This window comes from Centruroides vittatus, unplaced genomic scaffold (assembly GCF_030686945.1).
Source record: "Centruroides vittatus isolate TY-2023 unplaced genomic scaffold, ASM3068694v2 contig_1776, whole genome shotgun sequence".
Classification (NCBI taxonomy): Eukaryota; Metazoa; Arthropoda; class Arachnida; order Scorpiones; family Buthidae; genus Centruroides; species Centruroides vittatus.
Genome location: NW_027121087.1, coordinates 1,596,187 through 1,623,097, shown reverse-complemented (window position 1 = coordinate 1,623,097; position 26,911 = coordinate 1,596,187). Strand labels below are relative to the sequence as shown.

Genomic DNA, 26,911 nt, shown 5'->3' with positions numbered 1-26,911 from the left:
GCACGGTAGCTTGTATATAAGGGACAGTCAGGCTATTTAACTTTTTGGTTAAAAGTCGGAGAAGGTGATGAGATAAAGGGGTGTAATGCGTCATAGCTCGAATAGGTTCTGACTTAAGATTTTATTCGTTATTAACATTTGAACTTTTTTTTTTAAATAAAACTCATCCCTACATCAAAATTAAGCTTTTTTTTCCATTTTATAGTAATTAAAAATATGAGATTTTGTTATAAGAAATTTATAACAGATGGTGCCATACACTATTTAGTTTATTTTGCTTAATTAATAATATAAAAGTTAACTTTTTTTATTTCAAAAGACAAAGCTAGAAAAGTTACGCAACTCGTTGCTGGATTTTTTTTATTCACGTCTTATATGTAGTTCGTGATATTTTCATTTTTTTTAATTCGTTTTTTTTATTGACGCGTAATCAATTATTTTTGGCTTCTGTTACTCTAATCGTTGTTGCGAACTAATCCGTTCGTGTTATTTTGCCCGTTTCCGAAGCCCACACCTATCAACGGATTGAGTAAGTCTCTCGTTGTTTTGTGTAACGCCGTTTCGTTAGGTTTATTTTCGGGCTGATTAATTTAAACGGTGCGTTACAACTTCTGAACATTTTTTTTTTTTTTTTTACACTCGTTCGCGTAAAGGTTTGTAAATATCAGTGTATTTCGATAGTTGTTTGATGGTTCGATGATCCCATGTTTGAACTAGACTCTTATTAGCCATGGACGATTAATCGATGATTCTTCGATTATTCAAAGACTTTAAAATCGATTCAAATTGATTAAAAAGATTATCACTCTTGTTGCTTTAATCGATCATACCAATGTAATTAATCGATTATTGTCGAAAAACCTGGCAACATGGCAATATGCAACGCTGCCCACAGGTTAAGGACCAGATAGCCGAATTCCATACTCAATCAAGAAGCTAGATTATACTACATGGTGGCGCCATGTTTAAAGAATATTGAATACACGTCCTCCATTTTCCGTTTAGTCAAGGGGCATGCCATTTGTGTTGTGTAAAGGCAACGAGCTAAAATATTCTAACTCGTTGTGTAAAAGTGTGCAAAGGAAAGGAAGAGTTTTAACCTTTAACCGAAATGGCGCGAGTCAAAATGATCCTACTAAGTTTTATTATTTACTTTCAAAATTAAAACAAAGAAATGTCTTTGTTTAGAAACGTTTAAATAAAGAGTTAAACAAGACAAAATATTCTGTAGCGATAAGTTAAATGCATTTCTAAGCATTCTTAATTTTACTTTCCCGAATGTTATATATACATGACACGATTCCAATGCTTTCCTCCTTGTTAAATTTGACCCTCTGAGATTTTTGCAAATTTCCACACTTTAACACCTCCTGCACCCGAAAAAGTCCAAAAGGAAAAATATTCCGTGCAGTGCCGTAACTAGGGCGGTGCCAGCGGTGCCCAGGCACAGGGCGTAGACCCGGGGGCGCAGAAATGACCTAGACTAAGTTTTTGGTCATAGTTTTGGGGCGTAGTTGCATATGTTCGCACCGGGCGCATAAGACTAGTTACGGCGCTGATTCCGTGTACGTGTGTTGGCGTCTATAAGAAACGAAATTTGGCACGATAGTGTGTATAAGGAGCATTGATGCTATAAAATTTTGGTGGTTTGAGGGATGTCGTGTCATATCTCGAGAGATGTCGGACTTAATGAAGATGTTATTCGTTATTAACATTTAGTTTTTTTTATAATACTCATCACTATCCTAAAAATTAAGCTTTTTGCCATTCGATAGTAATTAAAAACACAAAAACCTTATAAGTAAAGGTTTATTCCAACAGTGAGATTAGTGATATTTATTATGTCTTTCTTAATCTGTTAATTGCGAATAAATAAGATTAGAATAATTCACTTTATTTCGCCCATTTAACAATTTTTTCCAACCCCTCTTCGGGCTCACTGCCTCAGTATCTAAGGCAATGTTTCCCAATGTGGGGCCCACGCCCCACAGGGGGCAATTCGAAAATGGACTCGTCCAGAGTTTGTTACCCGTATAGCCGCTGTAAGCTATATTTATTGTAAATATTGATTTAAGTTAATTTTAGTTTTCTTTTGTTCCCCTTTCCTTCTAGAACTTTCCTTTATAACCCTTTTCCCTTGGGGTGGGATTAACAATTCTGGGAACCACTGAGAACAAAGAGATGAACGAAGCCCTGATGCCGGTGAAAGAGGAGAAAGGACATTATTTGCCCAGACCTTGAAGTGGACAGACGTGAGCTGGGCCGCGTTTCTTTATGCAGTGCTTTACCAGTACTGTAATGTAGCGACCCGTTTCTAAACGTTTGCTACAAGAGGTCGCTGCAGCAAAGATAAAGCAGCTTTTACGTCCGCTACACGTGTAAAGCAAAATAGACGCTTGTGTGTATAATACGATATTATGCTGTAAAAATAAAAGTCGAAGTGACTGTTGATAATTCTTCTTAATCTTTACATAATATTTTTAAGTTTGGGTATACTATAGATTACTCCCTACGGAATTTCGTGTGTTTGGGTATATATCTGAACTCAGGGGACCGAGACGAGTTCAACGATACTCTACTTTTGAACCGGAGACGAAAAATAAAAAAGTTGTTATACTTTTTTCCGGCGATCGCGCGATGGTAGGGAGTCGCGTCGCTCTCAGCTAAGTCGGCCTCAATATCGCGATCGGGAGTCGCGTGCTTGCCGTTAAAATTGCCTTTAGACGTTTCCCCCCTTTTTTACTTTGTTCAAGAACTACCGTGAATCGATCACTAGTTTAGCACATGGCGGCGTGTGGTGGCGCCCATACGAGAGGTCAGTCGGGCCGCCATGTTCGCTGCCATAAGTAACATTAACCGAAATGGCGATCGCGCGATGATCGGAAGTCGCGTCGCTCTCTCCGCTCTCGTATCGCGTGTTTAACGCTCCGGGAGATGACCGTAGTCCGACGTCACGGTTTGCAGACTTTACCGCAGGATGGCAATACTAGCAACTACGGTGCCGTCTGCATGAGAGCATTAAAAAAGTATGGTAACTTGAAAAGTATAACAACTTTTTTACTTTTCATCTCCGGTCCAAAAATAGGGTACCGTTGAACTCGTCTCGGTCCCATGAGTTCAAATATATAATCAAAGTCCTGAAATTCCATAGGTGGTAATCTATAGTAAACCCTTGAGGGTTATAAAATGAATGAAAGTTATCTAAAGAATAAGAAAATACTATATTTTAAATATAATTATACATCTATCTCTTTACTTCGTTCACATTTTCGGAAAAAGAAATGCTCAATTCTTTATATCTCTTTATTTAAATATTGTAGTTCTTTAACTAAAGCAATACTTTCGGCTGTAACTGGAATTAAAGGATAGATTACGGCGTCCATGTTTCGCTCGAGCGGAAAGAGTTTCTAAACTATGATGCAGCGACGTGTAGCGATAGCTGCTTGTGACGTCATTTTCGCTATACTCTCGCTGCATAAAGAAACGCGGCCTTGTGGTGTTTCAGGTCTCGTTTGGCAACGACTGGAAAGTGCAAGAGACTTTGATAAAAAGATCGGGTTTTATCGTGGTTACGACAAAACGGTGTGGCAATTAAGTGTTTATGTTAGGGAGCATAAGAATTTTAGAAAAGCTTAGATGGGGTATAGAGCTAGTGGAAGGAACGGCGAAACTAGATTGAGGCGCCTCTAGCGGCGACGCCGGGTAACAGAATCGGGGCTACAAAGGCAGCACCAGTACTTGTTTCACCTAGTACTTTTGTACTAATCTAATACCTTTTTACTTGTTCTAGTACCAAGATACCCAACACCATTTTCCTAGTACTATTTATGAAATCCTAATATCTTTCCTTTCAATTTAGTACCTTTTCAAAACATTCATTTTAATTCTAATTCTATATTTTTCTACTTTGGCAGTAAATAGATGTTTTTATTGCTTCCTCATTCAAGTGCAGCAGTTGAACGTATTTTTTTGCAATTAAATTTAATAAAAATTAAACTACAAAATCGAGTTCTTAAAAGCAACAATGATAAAATGTTACACTTGGAAACCATCATCTGCTTCAACCATACAAAAACATTCTAGTGAGGAAGATTCTGATGATGACGATCTTACCAGTGATTTTTCAATGTGATAATTTTAAAGTTCAGTACTTCATGTTCATTACTTTTGTTTCATCATTTTGTTCATTTGATTGTTGTTGAGGAATAATAGCATTCTCGCAACATATGAATTTATCCTGTATGAATTTTGTATGTTACATGTAAAACTATTTATATTTTAATAAATAGAAATTTGATAAATTCTAAATGTATATATTATTTATAAGTATATATTTAATAATATATAATATATACATACTGTACATTCTGCAGTTTAAGATCAAAGTAATGCCTGCATTAGTCAATACAGTCACTTCTCGACTTACGACGGGGTTCGGTTCCGCAACTTCGGACGTAAGTCAAGAAGTGACTGTACTTCAACAAAACAGTTAGCCATCTTACACAAGCACACGCGAAGAGTAACTAACTACACAACAAAACTAAAGATGACGCAATCAATCGCCAAAAGCGTGCAAGATATATATGTATATGATATATATTCTACGAAACCTATAAAAAAATTGATACATTTAAAAAATTTTTTAATGAAATTTTTCGTCATAAGTGCGAATGGTCGTAACTCGAGAAGTGACTGTAGATCATTGGGACTGAGCAGTATTAATATTCTTATATTTATTATACTCTTAATTTTGTACAATTTAAAGGGTGGTGTGGAAGAAGTAAACTATATATCTATTTCATGGTAAATAATGAAATTTGTAACTAACCATATATATAAAGGAACTTTAATAAGGACCATAGCAATAGCTAATAGTATTGTATTAATAAGGAAATTCTTATCCTCATTTTCTCAAAATACAAATTTTGCTTCTTACTCCTTTCTTCCACAGATCTCGTAAATTCAAATATCACATCATATGCCAATTAATATCTGTCAGATTAACAAAATAACATAAAAAAAGAAAATTACTAAACTTTACATTAGAGAACTAAATTTAAAATAGAGCCAATTAAGGTTAACAGGAGATTGGAAATTGGTTAGAATGCAACACATCATTATGTAATTAACCTCAGGAATTAAATTGCAGCCAGCCATTTCTCTTTCGTCCCGGGGTAGGCCAATTATTCATGCGGAAACGAATAAAACTTTGTACTTGGCGGCTCAGTAATATAGGTAACACTACAACCAACCACACAACAGTTATTTTTTGAAGTTTTGTTGGCAGAAAGCTGTTTTCATTATCACAGGCAGAAAACAAGCACCGCGTCTCAGTAGGTATCTAACCCAAAGACGCTCGTGTTTTCCCGAAAAAGTTTCCTTTGCCTGCGTACAGGTGGCGCTCAACGCAGTTCCACTAGCTCTATAGCATAAAAAAGGTTGGGAAACACTGGTCTACAACATAACGAACAAAAGGTTAGTTCGTGTTAATGTACTTTTGTTATCCAGAATGATGCATATAGAGCACAATATCTACACATCTTAACGGTGCAGTTTCTACACATCAGTCTTTCACTTACTAGCATGTTTTCTTTGTCTATTTTTGAAGGGAAAATGAAACACCTTTCCCATTTCCCAGAATTATTAGCTCCTTATTACCTCTTAGAAAGATTTTAAATTCAACAATGTGGTGGTCATAACGTGACAAAGGTCAAAATATAGTTTTTCATTGTGAAAATTTTGGTTTCAACTTGTGAAAATATTTACAAACTATATTATACAAGAACACGATAATATTCTGCAAAAGAAACAAAAAACACCGTCCGGAAAAAATAAACAACGTACTGAGTACGGTAGGATCAGACTGACGACGTTCATTTATAGCAGGGGTGGCCAAACGTGGCGCATTCGACGATTACAAGTGGCGCTTCAGTCAGTTCTGAGCAACATTGCCAGATTTGGCTTCTTTGCGATTAAGAATATTACATAGACTATAAAAAATTAATTTTTCTGTCTTGGCAAGATCATTTGCACAATTCGTTGCAATCTACTTTGCAGATAAAATGAGTGTTCTCCACATAGTAAATTACAGTGTATGCATGTATTTTGAGTCTTGCAATCTTTATTTCCGATCAGTTTACAGGCGTGTAAATGGCCGAAAACATTTATTGTGATCAACGTTATTGCCGGAAAATCACGATTTTTTTAATTTTATCGACAAATCTTGGGTTATTAAAAGAATTTTTTAGGGGTTGGCTACTTTTTAAAAAAATTTTGGTTGCAAACACTAAAAACATCTGGCAACAGTAGTTCTGAGTGAGCCCTGGTGGTGTCCTGGAAGCTATAGCACCAACATGAAGCGATCACCCTCTCGTACAGATCATTGCTGACTATTGTAAATTGGTGCTTCAATAAACTGGCATAAATTAATTAATTTAACTGCGTGATTAAGTTATTCATTTTTCTCCCCTAAGCGAAGCTGATTTATTCTTATCTCTATTTATCAACCCCTAACAATGAACGTAAAACGGTATAAAAAGTATTCGAGTTATATGGCGCATCTGAACTCGTCTGTCAAAAAATTGGCCACCCCTGATTTGTAGTGTAAAAATATCATATGGCTGAAAGTAAAACCCTTCAAGACCTGGCTCGTACTTAGATTATAAAAATATTGTTATATTCAGGGTTAAGTACTACTTACCACTTTAAATTCTGATCTTACATACCTTCTTTAGCTATTTTTAGATTTTAACTATTATAAATTCGAGATGAAACAATCTAGATTTATATTACTTATGTAATTGCCTAAATCTCAAATCTAGGGGCAAACAAATGTAGATTTAGACGAGAAAAAATAGAACCTGCCCAACACACAATATCCTGTATCAGAAAGCAGTCTAATGCAACGATGTTGTCCCAAATGGCGCAGACCCAAGGCTCTGTAGTGAACCGGGATGACGCATCTATTATCAAAACCTATCTCTTCCCCAGCATTGGCAATAACTGCAGAGAAGACTGAGATATTTAGGAGCAAGCTGGAAGAAAAGTGTTTGAATGCAAGGGATGCTGAAAGCCTACCATCGGCATGGAAGTTCATGGTTAAGAAGGTTACAGGAAACTTGAACTAATGGAACTTTGTCATTTTATTTATATTTACTATGTTATTTTATTAGTTTGTTACTGTTATTTTTTGTTTTATCTATTTTCTTACTCTGTGTTTATTTTTTCCGTTATTTTGTTCCGTTTTTAAAAACGTTTAGTTTGAATTTTGTATTCCATGCATGGAACGTAAGCGTTTCAATTTTGTCTTTCGACCTGATGATGGCTATGGATGAGGCTGAAAACGTTAGTTTCTGAATTAAATATATCTCGCAACGAAAAAAGGTGTTTTGTTTCTATTTAATGGTTTGCTGAGCGCTCTCTGTTATTATAATTATTTAATTTGAATTCTTTTTGAAGTAGCATATTAATAACTTTTAAGAATGTTACATAGGAAAATTAATTTCTATAGTCCGTCTTTTTCTTCGTTCGGACTTCTTAGTCCGTCTTGGCAAGATCATTTGTTGCGTAATTCGTTGCAATCTACTTTGCATATAGAATGAGTGTTCCGAACATACAAGCATAAACTGTAATCTAACTATATAAAATTACATGTCCTGACTGATTCATCATCGCCCAGAGCAAACTGCTGAACCTAGAGGTGAAATTTGGTACACAGTTAGGGTAGGTCATGAAAATGCACACTAAGAAGGGATTTTTCGAAATTCCCTCCCGCGGGGGATAGGGAGAGGATTAAGGCTTAACCTGAAGAACGGCTTCTACTGTACTATTTTAGATGCGATTTTTTGTTTTTAATTACGTTTAGTATTCATTGAGTACTTAAGGGTATTAAATTTATAACATTTCAGACATTGTTATAAATATTTTTATATTTTTTGATTTTTTTTAACTAAATGTTCGAACCGTTTTAAATTCGAATTTGTTATTGCATATTGGTTCGATTATAGAATAATTGTAAACGTTCCATAAATTTGATCGGGATGAAAACGTTCGTTTAAAACAGTAAAATGATTCTCAGCAATAAGGCGTATGTGTTATATAACAATTACTATGGTTGTTGAAGACTACCGTTGATAGTAATAACTTAATCTCCAAACGTATAATATTTACCAAATCATCCAAATCGTTTGCTCAAGCAACGTCGGGCTCATTTGCTAGTTTACTGATATTTTGAGTCTTACTATCCTTATCTTCGGATCAGTTTACAAGCCTGTAAATTGGCCAAAAACGTGTGAGTAAAGTTATCGCTGGAAAAGTACGATTTGATGATTTTTTTATCGTCAAATTTCGGGTTATTAAAAAGAAATTGTTTGTTTTTAGTTGGCTACTTTGTACTTTTTTAGCCAAAAATTTTCTAAAAACATTTGACAACGCTGATAGCGCCCTCGCCGTCAACAGGCAGAAACAGCTATTCTATTAAGTTTTGCGCTAATGATGGAGACCTCTTGTGGTAAAATAGTGAACTTTGTAGTTACAAACAACAGAGTTATGACTGGGCTAACATGGCAAAACCGGTGAATTTTCTTGAATAAAGAAACGAAATATTTATAGCGTAGTAGGATGTAATAAATTTCATAGTAATACCACAGTAGTAGTATTTTCCGAATGAAAAAAGACGCAGTTAGAAGAAACGCATGGATTAATGCTGTACAGAGGCTTTGCTTTTATTTTTCCATCTTCATAAAAGCATTCCTAAGATTTGATGAATATTTTATTTCCAATAAACAATAGTATCTGTCACTGTCTCTGATAATGCCATCTGGAGAACAGCGTAGCCTTGCTATTTCTGGGCAATGCACTCTTCATTGAGCAGATATCTGTAGAGTATCTATCAGTAAACCAACACATATTTTTCTCGTTCCAAAAATGTGGCTAAGCCTTGTTGCTTATTTGTATTCTTTTTTTTTTTTTTTTCTTCTTCTTCTTAAGTTGCTGGTTTATTCCAAGCTTGTGGTAAACTTGTTGGTTCTAATTTTTCTTCTTTTACTCATAAAGTAAGACGTGCTGCATGCTTGCATCTACCAAGAAGTTCTTCCCTGCATGAGCAAAAAGCATTAAACCATTTTCCATTGGTCATTAAGCTGAAAATGGCAGTATATATATACTGCCATTTAAGTTAATGTTTATGTTGATTCTTTTATCCAGTTCTCTTACATCCTATATTGATGGCAGCAAATCTTGCGTGTATTTTTCCTTTTGCAATAAATATTAATTTTAAAAAATTTTTGCATCTCTTTTAACATTTTTAATAAAAAAACATATTTTTATAAAAATGTATCTGTACAAATACATTTTTATAAAATTATAATTTAATGACTTTTTTAAAAAATGATCAAGAGATGTAATATAGATTATTGACTTTCCATTACAAGTAAATTGCCCGAAGGAATTTCTTAGTTTAGATTTAGGTACGTGCATTTGTGGAATACATTTACCAAAAGCTGTAAATTTTTGAATAACTTTATGAAAATGGTCTATTTTTAATTTTTTCCCCGTTCTAATGGATTTTCTACAAAAACACATCCTCAAAAGTGACAGTAAATAGTTTTAAGAAATAATTTTATGTTCATTGCACCTATGTATGGGCGTATTCAAAATCTCAGCGCGCAGCCAGCACCTCTGTTCAAAATATCAGATAACTTCCGGTTGCTGCCAGCGTGCTTCCAGCAAACTGTAAGCGTCTTTTTCGTTGCTCGATACACCATCAAACAAGATGGCAGACACCACGAGGCTCGTAAAAGCTCTATTTTGCGTTGACAATTTAGAATATAATTTATTTGATGAATACACCCTGAATAAATTAAAATTCGGTTAGTACATCAATAGAATATTTTAATATACATACTAGCATATTTACGTAAGACATCACATAATTTGTTTAATTGTTAAAGTGTAATCTTAGGATTGATTTAATTATTTAAAACTCCTACGAAAATTTCTCTTTTCGAAATGTACAGTACATATTTCATTAAGCTGTTCTCATTAAGTAAGTTAAAAAATAAATTTAACGTAACGTGAAAGTCCACATCATTCGTCATTTTTCTTGTTTTTTCTCTCCCGAAATTCCCAGCAGTCAGCGTTTGTTAATAGAAAATGCCAACAGTTGCGTCACTTCCGGCAGCATCTCACTGGATTAATGATGAGATTTTGAATACGCTCTATGTACTGTACACGTGTTTGTAACTATGTTTTTCAATTTCCACCGCAAGAGGACACTTTACCGTAGCGCCATCTGATTTAGACAGGAAGCCTATAAGGCTTACAGCTATAGTGGAACCTCGGTTAACGAACGCCCTAGTTAACGACCAAATCGATTAACGAACTTTTATTTTGCAAAAATTTAGTCTCGGATAACGAACGTAACGGTTTTTTGTGTCAAATTTTAGTTACTGTTAGGCGTGCGCGAGGTAAGCATTGCTTTTCCGAGTGTTTGTGCTAAATTTTTTTTCAGTTTTGTGATTTATATATTTAATCAATATGGCACCCAAGAAAGAGAAAAGTGATAGTGGCAATAGAAAACGTTTTAGTGTAGCATTAAAGAAATTATGCCAAGCACGAGAATGGCATTCGTGTTTCTGACATCGCTAAAAAATATAATGTGGAAAAATCGACTATCTCTACAATTATTAAAAACAAAGAAGCATTTAAGGCTACCAAAGTGGCTAAAGGAGTAAATGTGATATCAAAACAAAGATCTAAAGTTGAAAAACTGCTGCTAATATGGATCATGAAAAGCAACTTGCTGGAGATGGTGTTAGTGAAGCTATAATTTGTGAAAAGGTTAAAAATTTACAGTGACTTGTTGACCAGACACCCAATACAAGTGTAGACAGGTAGGACTTTAAAGCGAGCCAAGGGTAGTTTTGTTAGGTTTTGACGAAGCGGCATTCACAGTGTCATAAGTCATGGGGAGGCTTAAAGTTCTGATGAAAAAGCAACAAAAGCATTTGTGGATGAACTTGAAGAATTTGTAAAAAATGAAGGATACGTCTCAAATCAAGTGTTTAATTGTGACGAGACTGTTGTTTTTTTGGAAAAAATGCCTAGACAAAAGTACATAACCCAAGAAGAGAGCACTACCCAGACACAAGCCCACAATGGACAAGCTCACCCTTTTATTTTGCACTAATGCAAGAGGTGACCTCAAAATCAAGCCACTTTTAGTCTATAATGCTGAAAATTCCTGTGCCTTTAAGAGCAATAATGTGATAGTCCAAACTGCCTGTACAGTACAATGGAAGGCAAATAGCAAGGCATGGGTAACTCTGACATTATTCGTGGATTGGCTCACAGAAGTGTTTGCTCCAACTGTCAAAAATTATCTTCAGCAAATGGATCTTCCTCTTAGATGTCTTCTCTTGGTGGATGTGCTGGGGCATTATCCATTAACTTTGGAGGAAGACCTGAATAGTGAGCATAACTTCATTATGGTCAAATTCAGAGCTTTTTGGAAGGTGCATTTTAACATCCTACATTATATCAACCTTATTGACAAAGCCTGGAATGAGGTCTCTCACTGCACTTTGCAATCGACCTGGAGGAAACTTTGGCTGATTTGTGTCCCGGAACAAAACTTTGAGGAATTTGAAGCAGAGAGCTCTCCTGATGTAGTGTACGAAATTGTGTCCATTGGCAAGAGTTTTGGATTAGAGGTAGATGATGCAGACATGGAAGAGTTGATAAAGGACTAACAAAATGAACTAACCACAGAAGAGCTGGTTGCCTTGTAGGAAGAACAGGTGAAAGTCTTACAAGAGAGCATTTGTCAGGGGAAGAGAAGGTTAGGGAAGAAATCACCAGTGCTGAGATCAAGGAAATTTGTAGAAAATGGAATGATGTGCAGGAATTATCGAGAAGCACCACCCTAACAAAGTTGTGGCTAATAGGGTCGTTAAATTAATGAACAACAATGTGATATTGCATTTTAGAAAAATTTTGATTAAGAGTAAGACAATCAATTTTAGACTACTTTCTTGTTCCTTATCAAATTGACTCAAAGAATCTCCCGATGAAGTACTACCAGATATTTTTATAGAATGGGATTCCCCTTCCAAGCATTAAGCTCTCTACAATACATCTCCATTCCTCTGCCACTGGCTACAACAAACAAAGGTATGTACAGTGCTACTTTATTAAAGTTTATATATTTGTTGCTGTAATGATAGATGATAGAATTCAAAAATTCCAGAGGCTAGAATGAATAAATTGTATTTGCACTAATTTCTATGGGGAAAAAGTGCTTCGGTTAGTGAACAGAGTTGTAAAACAGATCCAAAAGTCCATTAACCAAAGTTCCACTATATTTACTTTTAGCACTTTTTTTAGCACTATATTTTTTGTTCTCGTTTTAAAATTTGGTTCCTTTTTGGCATTTCCTCAAAAAATTGGTTACTTCATTTAAAAAATTACCTGGAAATGCCAAAGACATTGGACATGTCCTCTGGCAGTGACAATATTACAGTAACTGCAAGGAAATGAAAAACTGGGAAAAAAACCAGGGACACTTCTTTGCTGGGGACACAGGGTTAAAAAAAATGGGGACAGATGTTATCTAGTGTTATAAAATTTAAAGTCTAATCATTCGTATTAACAGTATCTTCTCTTCATAGCATATTAACAGAAATATTTGATAACTTTATCTACCTTTTTATATATGTAGAGTATCTTTATTTTTATGATTAATAAATAAAGATTGGTCTAGTCCAGTGTTTCTCAAACTTTTTGGTCCGCAACCCCCTTTTGCACTTAAAAATTTCAAAGGACCCCTGAAGAATGAGTATGTGTAGAAAAACATCTTGGAGGGAGGAGGTTAATTTAAATTCAGGAGGAGTTAATTTCTTTTGTTTAATTAATCTATCATATGTTGAAATTTCTCTTCATTGCGTGTCGCTTTGCGTTGAATTTTTGTCAATGTTAAGACTAACAAAATTTTTTTTAAATTATTTTTCACAAACAAAATAAATATATTGAAAAATATAAAAACAAAAAACATTATATTTCGGAAGTTAATCTAGTCTCAAAACGTTCTGATTCAGCATAACACAGTCCTCAGAAAAACAAGCAAAACTTATCGCTCACGATGGGAAAAAAGTCTGGTTCAAATACTGGCACATCCTTAATTACCCCCTCATGGTCCTACCGTGCTGCCAGCTAAAAACGCATATCAACTAAAATAGTATCGGAGTATCTCAAGATATAGCCAAATATTGCAGCGCCACAGCCCTAACGGAAATTTGAATTTGCCGATTGAAATGCTTTCGGTTTTCGGATAATCAACGCTCTACTGTGTTTCTAACTCAACTTGCCTACAGACTCTAAACGTTCTCTCTGCAATCAGCTGATAGTATTTGCAACAAGATTTAGTAGACAGATAATCTTGCTCATTAGCATATTAGAAAACTCGGAAGCAAACATTTCCAAATCTATATCCTGTGGTGGTAAAACATCTGTCAATCTTCGCTGCAAATGTTCCTTCAGAACATTTGTTCTTGAAAGCAAAGACAACACTAAGGCAAGAAAGAACAAGACTGGGTAATAAAAGATTAAGCCAATTGGTATTTCTCAGCTGTCTAGATAAGTACTGGATAGAACAATCACAGATGGAAGCTTTCAGGAATACTAACATTTTCAATGTTACTGTGTACCATTTTATTTTAAATTTATTTAAATGACCTGTTACAATTAATCAATGTGAAGCCCCATGAGATTTAGAACAGAATGTGAGCAGGTCAATGAAAAAATTGTTACAAACGTAGACAGAAGAGTAAAAAAAACTTGAAAGAGCTCCATTTAGCTCCATATTAACTTTCATTAAACGATCTCATAACTCAAAGCTAGCGATGCCAAGATTATTTGCATTTGCAAAAATACATAAGAAAGGCAAAGAAGTCAGACCTGTGGTGGAGAAATGCAGAGGACCCACATACATTCTGGAAAAACATATACATAGATTCATTTCAGATGAATTAGGCTGCAATGTTCTTGTTGCACAAAACCCAACAAATGTAGTAAAAGAATTATAGGAATTAATTTTACTTGATGAAGAAGTTGAGTCAGTTATGGATTTTGAAAACCTATATCCATCCATAAAAATAAGATCCTGTTATAAAGCTTTAATGGAATTTATGCTCCACATAAAACCGAAAATTGGTGCATTTGCAAATGATTTGATGGAATTGGCCAAATTGGTATGCTATGAGTCCGTCTTCAGTTTCGATAAACAAACATACAAACAAAAGAAAGGAGTACCTATGGGAAGCTCGATGTCAGGATTGTTATGTCAGCTGGTTCTATGAATCTTGGAGAAACACATTATTAATGGATTCAGAAAGGATATTGTATTTTACAAAAGATATGTGGACGATGTGTGCATTATTTGGAAAAACAGCAAGAGAATACACGAGTTCGTACAAGCAATCAACAACACTGATTAAAACTTAAACTAGAGCAAAAGAGTCATGAATGAATACATTTTCTAAATATAGACATACAATTGAAAGGAGATTGTATAATAACAGATATTTACATAAAACCAACACACAGTCCTTTTTACATTCTAGTGAACTCGAATGACCCATATGGATACAAACTGTTAGTTTTTTGTGCACTCATTAGAAGAGCATATTCATATTGTTCTATTGTACTAGACAGGATGAAGGAGATTAATAGAATCAAAGAAATAGCTTCAAACTTGGGATATAAAAAAAGTACAGTAGAAGGGCTAATTAAAAGATATGAAGGAGGCAAAAGATTAAGAACCCAAACAAATCAGTTAAAAATTGCCAAGTTCACTTATAATAAAAACTTCAAGAACATCATGAAGCAAATATCAGACAAAAAACACTCCAAAATAGTTTACAAAAGAGTTCCTAATTTGTATAGTATTCTCAGAAATGACAAAGACATACTTAAGAAAAAGCTTGCATGTATAGAATTCTGTTTGAAAATCAATAGTTAGGAATTAAGAAAGACTATATTGGAGTCACAAGAAGGAATTTAGCTATTAGACTTAAGGAACACCAATATGACATTAATAAAGGACACTGCAACACAGTTTGTCAAGTATGGCACAAGTGGAGGACTCTAGTTAAATGGAGTGAAGCAACTATCCTCAAGACCATGCGGTCCCCATCATTAGCTTTGCAAGAAGAAAAGATTGAAATCTATAAAAGTAAATTAAGAGATGGCTGTATTAATGCAAGGGATGCGGATGGATTAGCTTCTGCATGGAAGTTCTACATAAAAGAAAAATTAAAATATAAAAATTCTTAGCCTGTATCTGCCCTTATATTGTGATGCCTTTTTATGTATTTATTTTATTATTTATATTGTTGTGGCTTTAGTATATATAGTATATTTTATTTTGTTAATTTTTTCATTTTAAATTTGAACATATAATGATTGAACATTCCATTTATTACAATTTTGAAATATATTTGAATGCCAGTTCACTTGAGGATGGCCTATTACATTAGGCTGCAAATGTTTGTGTTTAATTAAATAAAGTATTCTCAGAGATAGGTGTTAAATGTTTTATTAAGTATTGTTTCTTGCTTTTTGATTTTGTTCTGGACCTGTACTATATTTTGATTTGGATGATAGTTGTGGTATTATAAAATCTAACAAACCTACATCACTTGGCTGATTATGCCTTTTAGCTGGGATTCAGGTGTCATGCTGCATAGTGCCAAATTTGCCACTTTGCAATAACTTTATTAAAGTGGCAATAAAACTAGTCCATTTTAGACATTCAGCATGAAATTGAATCACAAAGCATGCTTTGGGAAAAACAACAAAATGTTGAGCTCCCATAAATAGGAGTTCCATACACTGCAGACCTAGGGATGTCATGATGTCACACAGTAAGTTTGGACAAGAAAGTAGGAAGTGACATTGAAAACCAAAGGCAGTTTTCATGCAATTCCGCCCAGTGTTTCCTGATTAGGGATTTTTTTTTGGGGGTGACCTTTTTTTTCACTTTGAACCTTGTTCAGTGGACTAAAGCATAAAAAATTCTGACATGTCAGAACATGTGATTAATTGTATTATTTGGTATCAGCAAAGTTGAGGCCAAAGTTTTAAACGTGAAAACGTGTACATCAGACGTTCAGTGCCGCTTTCCTGTAAGCCTAGAAGTTTGACAGTGGCATTTGGAAAGTCAGTGCAATCATGCTGGACATTCCAAACACCATTGTCAAACTTCTAGGCTTAGAGGATAGCGGTGCTAAACGTCTAACGTACACGTTTTCACATTTAAAACTTCGGCCTCAACCTCCTATTATTTGTTTAAAAATTACCGTATTAGCCCGAATATAACGCAATATTTTTCGACCATTTATTTTCCGTTAAAAAATCGACTCGCGCTAAATTTGGGGTTTAAGAAATGGAATGTAATATAAACAAGGACATTTTCCTACAGAGGTTGAAATGCGACTGAACGTCCGACCAATTCCTAGCTCGACCGACCACTTCAAAACAACCATGTGATCTAGTTAGTAGGCCTGCGCTTTTGTTTGCATAGCGCTACTATAGTAAGGCTATGTCTCCACTCGTTAACGTCTCACGCAACTGTTTTGTTTCATTTGTTTTTTGCTCTAGTGACTAGTGACAGTTACGTTACTATTTTCTTTATTGCCCATAAAAAATGAGTGTGAGTAATAAAGGTAGTGTTGAGAAAAAAGGCTCATCAAAGAGTCAAATAAATAAAGGTACCAGGAGAACCTACGATATGAATTTTAAAATTATGGTTGCAAACGAGGCAGAAAGAACGAACAACTTGAGAGCTTCGAGGAAATACGGAGTTCCAGAAGTAAACATCCGCCTTTCCGTTTTTTGTTCTTACTTACGTAATATTAATTTTGTTTTTACATTACTTAATTTTATTGACATGAATTTAACCTGTATTATTAGCTATAATTACCTAAATAAATGCTTATCTGATTGAATTTTACTTTCTTTGAATTCTTTTATGAGTATTATTTTTTTTTCTAAATATCTTTACGAAAATTTCGGAGTCGCGTTAAATTCGGGGTCGCGTTATATTTGGGCTAATACGGTATTAAAAAATGATTCTAAGTTACAGCTTAACGCATTGCTTTTCCTTTCTAGACTCCAAACTGGTAAGGCTACCAGCACTTGCATTAATTAGTAGGTAAAACTGGTGGCAGAAAAAAAATTTTTTTTTTGCCACTTCAAGTTAGCATTGGGTTTTTTTAGGCTCTGGGGAAAAAAACCCAATGAAACCCAGGGTATTTCCAGTTAAGCTTCATTGGGTAGACACAATAGTAAAGATCTGAGCCCATATAACATATGCATTGGCCTCATGTAATTCAAATCAATTATTTTTTCAGTTTATTATATTTTTAAATATTAAGTATCCCGAAACTGGTTTTATTAAAATAGTAATTCAATGTAAGTTTTAGTTGCATGCAGTAATTATATTGAAAATTCTTTTTATATTTACTACCAGTCATTAACATTTTTAACATACTATCTAATGTTTAAGGGCCCCTTGCCATTTGGCAAGCTATCCTGGCCAGTCTGTTATTGTACACAGACAAATACCTATGGCTACTAAACTGTGATCATGTTTCCATCCCTGCAGTACACAAAACACTGTGGTAGGATAGCCTATTTATCGTCAACTCTTGTATATAACATCTAACTTTTTCTTACTTTAACAATTATTATGAATTAACATTTTTTAAATTTGTATCATCAAAATACTTAAAGAAATTTGTTTTCCCAATATAAGTTCAAATACATTTTTTTTTCAGCAGCATTTTAAAATTATTCTGGTTTTGAAAAGACTTTCTGGTCTATGAGAAAAAGCAAAGTACTAATTACTTATCTATGTTAATATAACAATGTGCTTTGATTAAACCATACATGTCATTATCAGTATAAAGTGGGTTCATTTTGATAAAGTTTCAAATCTACAAGGAAAAAGAAATTGGTTTTTATTTTTTCCGGGCTATAGTACCGTGGTGCTTTTTGACACGTTTTCCACAGAATGTACTTTTGCACTCATTTTTGCTAGTCCCAAAAGACACGTCCTAGCCCATCTCTCGAGACATTCTTAAAATTGGCTCCGAAGCTTTGACAATTGCCATCACAGAGGGGAATGTATTCATTATAATTTATATTTTAGTACTAATAATACAGTCACAGGATGCCAAACTTTGGCTGTACCGATACAGGTTTCATGAAATATTTTTCTTGGCCTACATTAATAACATATAAACATTTGTCATCAAAATACTTAAAGAAATTCCATGACAATTGTCATGGTCATTGTCATGGAGATTGGGATATTTTCTGTATATGTTTCAATAATGTATAATACCGATAATTATAGCTTATTGTGCTTTTTATAAACAAAATGCAAATTAAGATTTCTTAATATATCTAAAATTTTCAGTGAAATTGTAAATTACATTACCGAACAAGTTGTGCTCAAACTTACTGGTGTCTGAGGCTGAATCAGTGGTTGAGGCGTGAGTCCAGTGCTACTTGTGAAAGGTTGAATAACACTAACGGCAGTTCTTTGCTGTTGATCATTTGACTGTTGTTGATCTTGTACTTGGGCAGAAAGGGGAGACTGTTGGATTTGTCTCTGGAGTTGTTGCATGTGCTGTTCCTCTATCGGATCAACCGATAGCGGTGTTCCTAAATTTAAATTAAACGACGGACTAGAAATATCCATTGTTAACGCTCTTCAGTTAAACCTTCTAAGCGACAAAAGTTTTTTTCAATATATAATAAAAACAACTAACAGTTTCTTGAGAAAACAATCCCTAGTAAGGAGCCATATTAAAAATCACAATGTCAATCTCCCTCTAGTGGGAGTTTACAAAATAACAGCATACAAAATATTTTTTAAATTTAAAGCATGTATGCATTATTTTATAATAAATATATATTTGATAATTTTTTTATAAATAAAATTTTCATAAAAATTATTTATATTAATAAAAAACTGAATATTATAACTAGTTGAAATTGTTGTTTTTTTTAGTTTTACCGGTTTTTTTTTTTTTTTTTTTTTTTTTTTTTTAACTCTTTCCGCCCTGTGGGCACTAAGAGGGCCTCTTTTAGTAGGCCCATTATGGGTTCGGCCAGGCCCACAATGGGGCGACCGGGTGGTGAGGGACGGGGCCCGACATATCCGAACGGACCTGGGGATTATTCGACCCGTTCGGATTCGATCCCGGGTCCCCCAGAGCGGTAGGCTGCCACCTTTACCGCTCGGCCATCCGGCCTGAGTTTTACCGGTTATAATTTATAATAAATTTTATATATAATTAAATTAAGACAGGAACCATTACTATAAACTTGTACATTTTAAGAAATTTATTTCAGTAAAACATGGCTTTAAAATTTTTTTGTCTAAATTCCTAACTTAAAATAATTTTTTTTAACTCTCCGCTCTGTGAGCACTAAGAGGGCCTCTTTTTGCAAGCCCATTATGGGTTCGGCCAGGCCCACAATGGGGAGGCCGGGTGGTGAGGGATGGGGCCCGACATCCGAACGGACCATCCCCGCGGCAACGAAGCAATAGAACTGGGGAGAGCTGCATAAGCTGTCCTTCAGCCCTGAGAAGTCGGAGGCCCTGACGGTGGCCCGGACAGGAGTATTGGCGTATATACCAAATACCAATATACCAATATACCAAATCCGGGACAACCCCATCCAAAGGGTAAACGAGTTAAAGTACCTCGGTGTTATCATCGACTAGACACTATGCTGGACGCGTCATATGAAGAGTGTTCAAGAAAGGACAAACCTCGCGATAGCGGCACTATCGGCACTAGCTAGACAGGACTATGGTCTTAGCCGAGAAGTGATTCGAGCCATCTACAAGATGAGCGTAGAACGCGTTATCTGCTATGCATGTGTTATATGGTGGAAAGATTGCCAACGTCAAACAGAGCAGGACGCTGCTAACGATTCGGAGACCCGCCGCCCTGCGAGTAACGAAAGCGTACAGAACTGTGTCTACAGAGGCGGTCCTGGTCTTGGCCGGGCTGCTGCCGTTGCCTCTGGTAGTCAGCCAAGAGGCAGCCTTCTACAGAACAACGGTGGAAGGTATAGAGGCTAAACATTGTAATCAGATGTACCTAGTCAGACTTAGAAGTCAGACAGATGTATTAAGAGTCCTTCCCTCCCATAGGATAGGACTAGACTGGGATGTCGGTGAACCGACAGTCAACGGTGTTGAAATATACACAGATGGCTCTAAAGCAGGCATGTCAAACATGCGGCCCGCGACTTGAATTCAGTAATGCTGTTTGTTTATATTTTATTATCTTGATACCAAAGAAAATGTGATATTTTGTACTTAAACAAATAATAATTATTGAGTTCAACAATTTTGTTTATTAATTATTATTATTATTATTATTATTATTATTATTGATTTTATTTGATTTATTTTTATGTTTAATTTTATTGTTTACATTACGTTTTCTCTATTTCCTCTTCTGAATTTCAAATTAAAGTCTGTCTTCTCAAGATCATTTATTACATAATTCGCACTATTTTGCATATAAAATGAGTGTTTTCGAAATATTAGTAAATTACAATTTATTCTTGTGCTTTGAGTTTTGCAATCATTTTTAGATCAGTTTACAGGCCTGTAAATTGGCCGATCATTTCTTAAAGAGCTGCTCGGAAAAACAATTGTAAGCGCCATCGCTAATTATTGCCAACGCCAGCGCCCAGGTGTGATATTTTTTCCGCTCTTGTTCTAATTACATTGTCATGAAATTAGATTGATTGATATTGATGTTAGAATAAAATTATTCAGATTTATGATTCAGTCACAATTTTATTTTTGTCGTATTCTAAAACTTCACAAATGTATATTATTTATTTGTAAAGCCATCTCTGACATTGATCAGTTCGCATTAATTGCCAGATTGCGTTTTGCCATTTTCTAATTTGTAACATTCGTGACGAAGGTGTTCTTTAAAGACGTATCTCTGCGATATTGTAACACTTTTTCCACTATCATTCCACGTTCAGAATTTGATTACTGTTCCATGGGGTCTTTAAGACGAAACGATTTTTTTGCAACGAATTGTATGTTTTCAAAAATTCGCTTATTCTGATTAAACGGTGTTTATGTACGAATGTAGAATATAGTATTTCCCGTTATCGTTATACTCGGCAATGTCTTCTATCATTTTTCAATTGTGATTATTTGTAAAGACTGTCTCAGATTCTTTGCAGCGATACCTGCCACCAGGGCCGACCCTAGGAATTTTGCCTCCCCGTGTAATATCTTGCTTTGCATTCCCAGCCCAACCTCAAATTAACGTTTGAAATTTTAAAAAACCATTGTGTAAAACAAGTTTTTTTCCGCCCCGAAACTTGCTGTCCCGTGCAAATGCACATGTTGCACCATCGGTCGAGCCGGTCCTGCTACCATCACCAGGAAACATTTGCTGCGTTCAGCAGTTGTAATAAAGCAGAGAAATAATAGTAAAGTAATTGCTATGAGACTGCAACGAATCCGCTAAACGATGAACGAGTTGATGCGAGTAGTTGTTGGCGCTGCAATAACGTCTACTCGTTTTCGCAAACTTAAAAACTTTAAGAATGAATTTAATTTACTTTGTCGAAAGTTATATTTTGCATGTACAGAAGTGCCTTGTATTTCGAATATAAGGTGACGATTCCAGTTTCCCAGAACTGTAGGCTAAATCCAGACGGGTCGAAAAGTCCCTGGGATTTTTAGGGGAGTGATCCATCTGGATATATCGGGTTCCGCCACAAAGTTGAGGCCCGTTAAAACCCTCAATGGGTCTACTAAAACGAGAGGGCCCACAGGGCAGTGTTTTAAAAAGTTGACCCTTTTTATTGAAATTTGTTTATAGCTATTTACTATTACTTGATTTCACTTAAACTGCTTTCTTTTCTATGCAACTGTATTACTTTTATTTGTATTAACTGTTAGTTGGTTATATATTTGAAATAATAATAATAATCTCAAGTTTGTCCATGTATAAGGCAGGCATGCAATAATTATATATTTATTTAATTTCATAATCTCATTCATACAGAACTTAAGAAATTTTCATGAATTGAAAATGTAATTATTTGGTCTTATTTAACATTTATCACATTTATTAAGCTCGTTTTTTACAGACAAGTAATTTTCGTATCCACCAATGGCCAAGTGAATAAAAACCACTGAACACGTGTGGGCTAACCGCATGGAGATTTTCGGGTTTTCTTCACATTTGTATCACCAAATAGCGGCCAGTTTCCCATAAGTCCTCCCGAGAGGCATCCCCTGGACAGATCGCCCACGTGTCACGTTGCCATAAACAAATAAAACATGTAATTTTCATAAAATAAAAATTCAATTCAATTCAATACGCTTATGGCATCAGAATCCATAGTTATATCAATTTAATTTATAGTCTAAATAAAACCTCGGGAGATAATATCTAAAGAACTCGAAATAACTTTTATCTTGAATAAGTCTATGAACAATATGTGGCCACTTGATATATTTAATAAGTATTGAAGAAAACCACAAAAGAAATTAAAAGGAGTTCGTTTTGACTGTTCATTTATTTTTTCAACTTAACCACAAAAATACCACATGAAAGTTAAATTTACTATTTGTTTTATACTATTTGTTTTATACTATTTATTTATATATATTATTCATTTTTTTCATTTCTTATGAAAAAATGGAAAAAAAAACACTTTTTCTTTACTTTTTCTTCTTTTATTTAATGTCTGATATTTATTTTCTATTTTTTTATTTTATTTACTTTCTATTAATACAGTAAATTAATAAAGAATAAATCATATATTAGGAAGATCAGTTCTTATTTTTAAACAAATGAAGAGAAATTTATAGAATAGGATACTCCGAAGTCGATATAGATATTTTGATCAGATCATTCCGCGAAAGTTTTGAATTTCTTATTTTGCAGATATTGTTATTCTGACTTAGGAGAATATAACAATGGCAAAAAGCTTAATTTTCGGGGTAGGGATGAGTTTTATATTTAAAAAAAATGTAAAATCTAATAACAAGTAATATCTTCATTAAGATACGACACGTGCACTCCTCTATCTCTCCATCCCCTCGACCTTTAACCACCGAAATTTAATACCATCGAACACCCCTAACACGCAAACTTCTCTGCAAAATTTCAGAAATTTTCGACGAAAGGTACAGGAGTTATTAAGCTTCAAAGTTGGTGAACAAATTCGTACCCCCCTCCACACAAACGCCCATCCATCCATCCATATATACAGGGGAAAAAACCCTAACATTTTTGTATTTCTCGACGTTTCAAGATCCACGAATTTAAAAATGTAAAAATCTTGGAGGGGGTCATTTTTGACCGATCGCCATACTTTCCCTCTGTTATAGCATCCAGGAAAGTAGCATTTATTTTAAAAATACGTAATTTTTTAAAAATTCTAGATTTAAGTTATACAATTTAAATTTTGGCAACGAAAGATCAGTTATAAAAATTCCTTTTTAAGAAATCGAAATACACAAAATTAAACTCGGTTTTCTACAACCCAATCATTTCTTAGTCTTAAGAATTGGATGAGAGAATAGATTGAGACATAGAAAAGTGAGATTAATTGAAAGATAGAGATGGATAAAGAAGCAGAATTATAATAGAGGAGATATATTATCGGTAATTGTATAGGTTTATGATTTATTGCGTTAATTGGTAGTGTGATTGAATATAAAATATTCCTGATTTTTTTTTGTTTTTCTCTTGTGTATTCTTTGGGTTTAGAAATTATTCTATAAAACCTGGAATTTTGCATTTTCGAAAAGAAAATAATGGACTTTCTATATGAAGAATTTTATAAACTATAAATTTGTATTCTTTAATCAAATTTATAAAAGATCAAAACTGATTCTTAATTTTTATGCATGTTTTCAATTTTTTTTCTGTTGAAATTTTATCTAAATATTGAGTATTATTGTATAAATATTATAGAAAGACTGGACTATCATTTACAGCTTTGTTCAGATGATTAGTTAATCCACAGTTAGTTAATCCACAGAATAAAACAATTTTTTCTGAATACTTCATTAGTTTAATATAAAAAAATTTAAACCAGTTTATAATAGAAAATAATTTTTAAAATGAGTATAAACGATCATATTTAAAAATTTTTAAACCTAAATTACCATTTTATTAGTTTGTACAGTACAATACATTGTAGATTTAAATCATAGAAATGATAATTAACCAAATACATTTCTAATAATAAGTATGTATTGATTTATATTAATAGAAGATTATATTGTATTAATACAGAATTATTATCAGTTATATTAAAAGACCTCGCATTAAGCTTATAATAATGTATTTATAAGCTTATTATTTTATAAAACAGAAGTTTTAATTAGAATAAAATTATCTAATATTATCTTAAAATCGATTAAAAAATAAAATTATATTCTCGTACTATATTAAATTTTTTTCATATTTATAAAAATAAAATTTATTATTAATTATCTTGTTCGCTAGATTAATCAAAGGCTATCGAATTTTTAAATGGATTCGGAAGTAATTTTACTTACAAAAAATGTTTTTTGAAAGTATTTAATTAATTTTTTATCTTTCTTGATTTTTCTTCGGAGTAGAAAACAATTTCAAATAGTGATTTTTTTTTAAATATATATTAATTAATTTATTTTATTTTTTATCGTCATAGTAACACAGTACGAACAGATTTAATGTAATAATTATTAGTTAATATGTTTTAATAAAATTAACCTTTGTTTTATAATGATTATCGATGTTCTAGTTAAATAAAAATAAAATAGTGATTTAAAAAATTAAATATAATCATTAGAAAAGTATGTAATGCAATACTATGCGTTGTATAATGCGCAAGAACGTAGCACTAATTGCGAAATATCCCAATTTTTCATGTAATCCACGAGTTTTATCCTTGTAATTAAATACTCCAAAAGATATGTCTTAGTTTAATCTTTTTATAAAACGTTTCGATACATTTCAAAATTATCTAAATTATTTTATCGAGAAGCATCAACGAAGGTCAATAATAAATATTTTAACTGTAATAAGAAAATATTTAAGAAATTATGTCAACCTTGTTAAGTAGTATAATAGGATAATCCAACGATTATTCTATAAAATCCTCTTAACATTGGTCAAGGTTAGGTCAAAGAATATTGATTTTCGGCTGATGTCGTTAGCATATTCGAATTCCTTTTTTTACGATATTTTATTTTTCTATAGCCTTAACGTTTAAAATGTAGGCATAATTTTAATTAGTTTATATTTGTATTTTGTTCGATATTTTATTTTATTTTATTTTTTGGACGTTTATAATAGGAGCATATGAGTTACGAAAGTATATTAAATTTTTCTTTAAGCGCTTGGGCGATGGAAAAGTTAGTCTGGATGTCAAGTTAAAGTCAATTCATATAGATATTGTCGATTGAGAAAATATGTAATTCGTCGAATTGGTCTTTCCTGTACGACATTTTCTCAAGCAATAGTATTCGATGTGAATTGAACTCGAAGGACATCAAGGGCATTTGTATTTTTGCTTCCTAAGTTCAATACAATAATTTTTTTTTATTATTGTTTATATTAAATAGGATTAATTCATTTACAATTCTCTTAATTCTTTTTATTGTTGTTGTTATTATTATTATTATTAGCATTATCAGTTATCATTTTCGGCATTTAATGAGTAATAAAATTTAATTTATTAATAAATGTATATTATTTATCTTTAAATGTAATTAAAAATTCACAATTATTCTTATTTCCTAGATTATTAATATTTTTTTTATTTATTTAAAATAATTAATAAAACGAAAAATAGGCATAAAACAATAGATTTGAGCTTCAGATTAATATATCAAAACGAGAATTTATAAGTAGTTTAAATAAAATTGATTGTGTAATTTGAATTAAAAAATTTAATTCTCATTTTATTTTTCAAATTCTTATTCTTATTGTTATTATTTTTTATTTAAATTTCTTATTAAATAAAATAAAATTTAAAATTAGCTTTAATATTAGGTATTACATTTTTAAACAAAAATAATAATTTATTCGAATTAAATGTAAATTAAATACTCTGACATAATAAAATAATGATAAAGAATATGAGAGAATTATTATTTAAATCTAATATTTTATTTTGTATTGAACTTTACGATTTTGCCCTTTTTTTTTCCATATATTCACAGTGGCGCGTTAACCTATGCGCCAAACCTGGGGCTTCACCAACGAGTGGGCCCCTTAATTCAAACTTGCCAGAGCCCCGCGAAGCTATAACCCGCTACTATATGTACGGCAAAACCCGTTTAAACCGGAATCTCACGGTACCGAATATTTTTTTCGGTTTGGCAGGTATCCGTTTTAAAGAAGTTTGTTTTTAACTTAGAAAATCATTCTGTTCCGAAGAAATTTTCCCGTTTAGGCAGGTTCCATTTTGGACAGGTTTTACTGTATATGTTATTTAAGAAAACATGCTATTGGAGGTTTTTTTTGACATTTTTATTAACGATTTCTCGGCATACATTAATAAGTTGTAATGCTTGTTATTCAGTAGAATAGTACCGGTAGAAAACTTGTTCTTTTTGTCATTATTCGTGGTTAATTAAATACTGAATATGGTTGTTGATGTTTTTGATGGTGCCACTACCTTTTATTTATATTCCGCTTTTGAATAGCAGCAGTTTCGATTCTCTAGAGACGAGCATCCTTTTCTATGTCGGCTCCACCCTTTACCTGTTCACGTCTTTTACTATTTTGTGCTTCATTTTAGATATCTCTACTGGTATCCGTTTAGATTCATTTTCACACGTGTA

General features: G+C 33.4%; 1 protein-coding gene across 2 annotated transcripts in view; it reads right to left on the bottom strand.

Annotated features, from left to right (window-relative positions):
• LOC136969318 (TATA-box-binding protein-like) overlaps window positions 1-18,908 on the bottom strand; it is a 48,188-nt gene extending 29,280 nt beyond the window's left edge. The window contains exon 1 of one of the 2 annotated variants that reach the window (XM_067263444.1): window positions 18,500-18,908. In XM_067263444.1, coding sequence (XP_067119545.1) covers window positions 18,500-18,763 — 264 coding nt within the window. In that variant the 5' untranslated portion in view covers window positions 18,764-18,908. The remainder of the gene's footprint in view (window positions 1-18,499) is intronic. The other variant, XM_067263446.1, reaches the window with a different exon arrangement.
• Window positions 18,909-26,911: the final 8,003 nt, after the last annotated feature.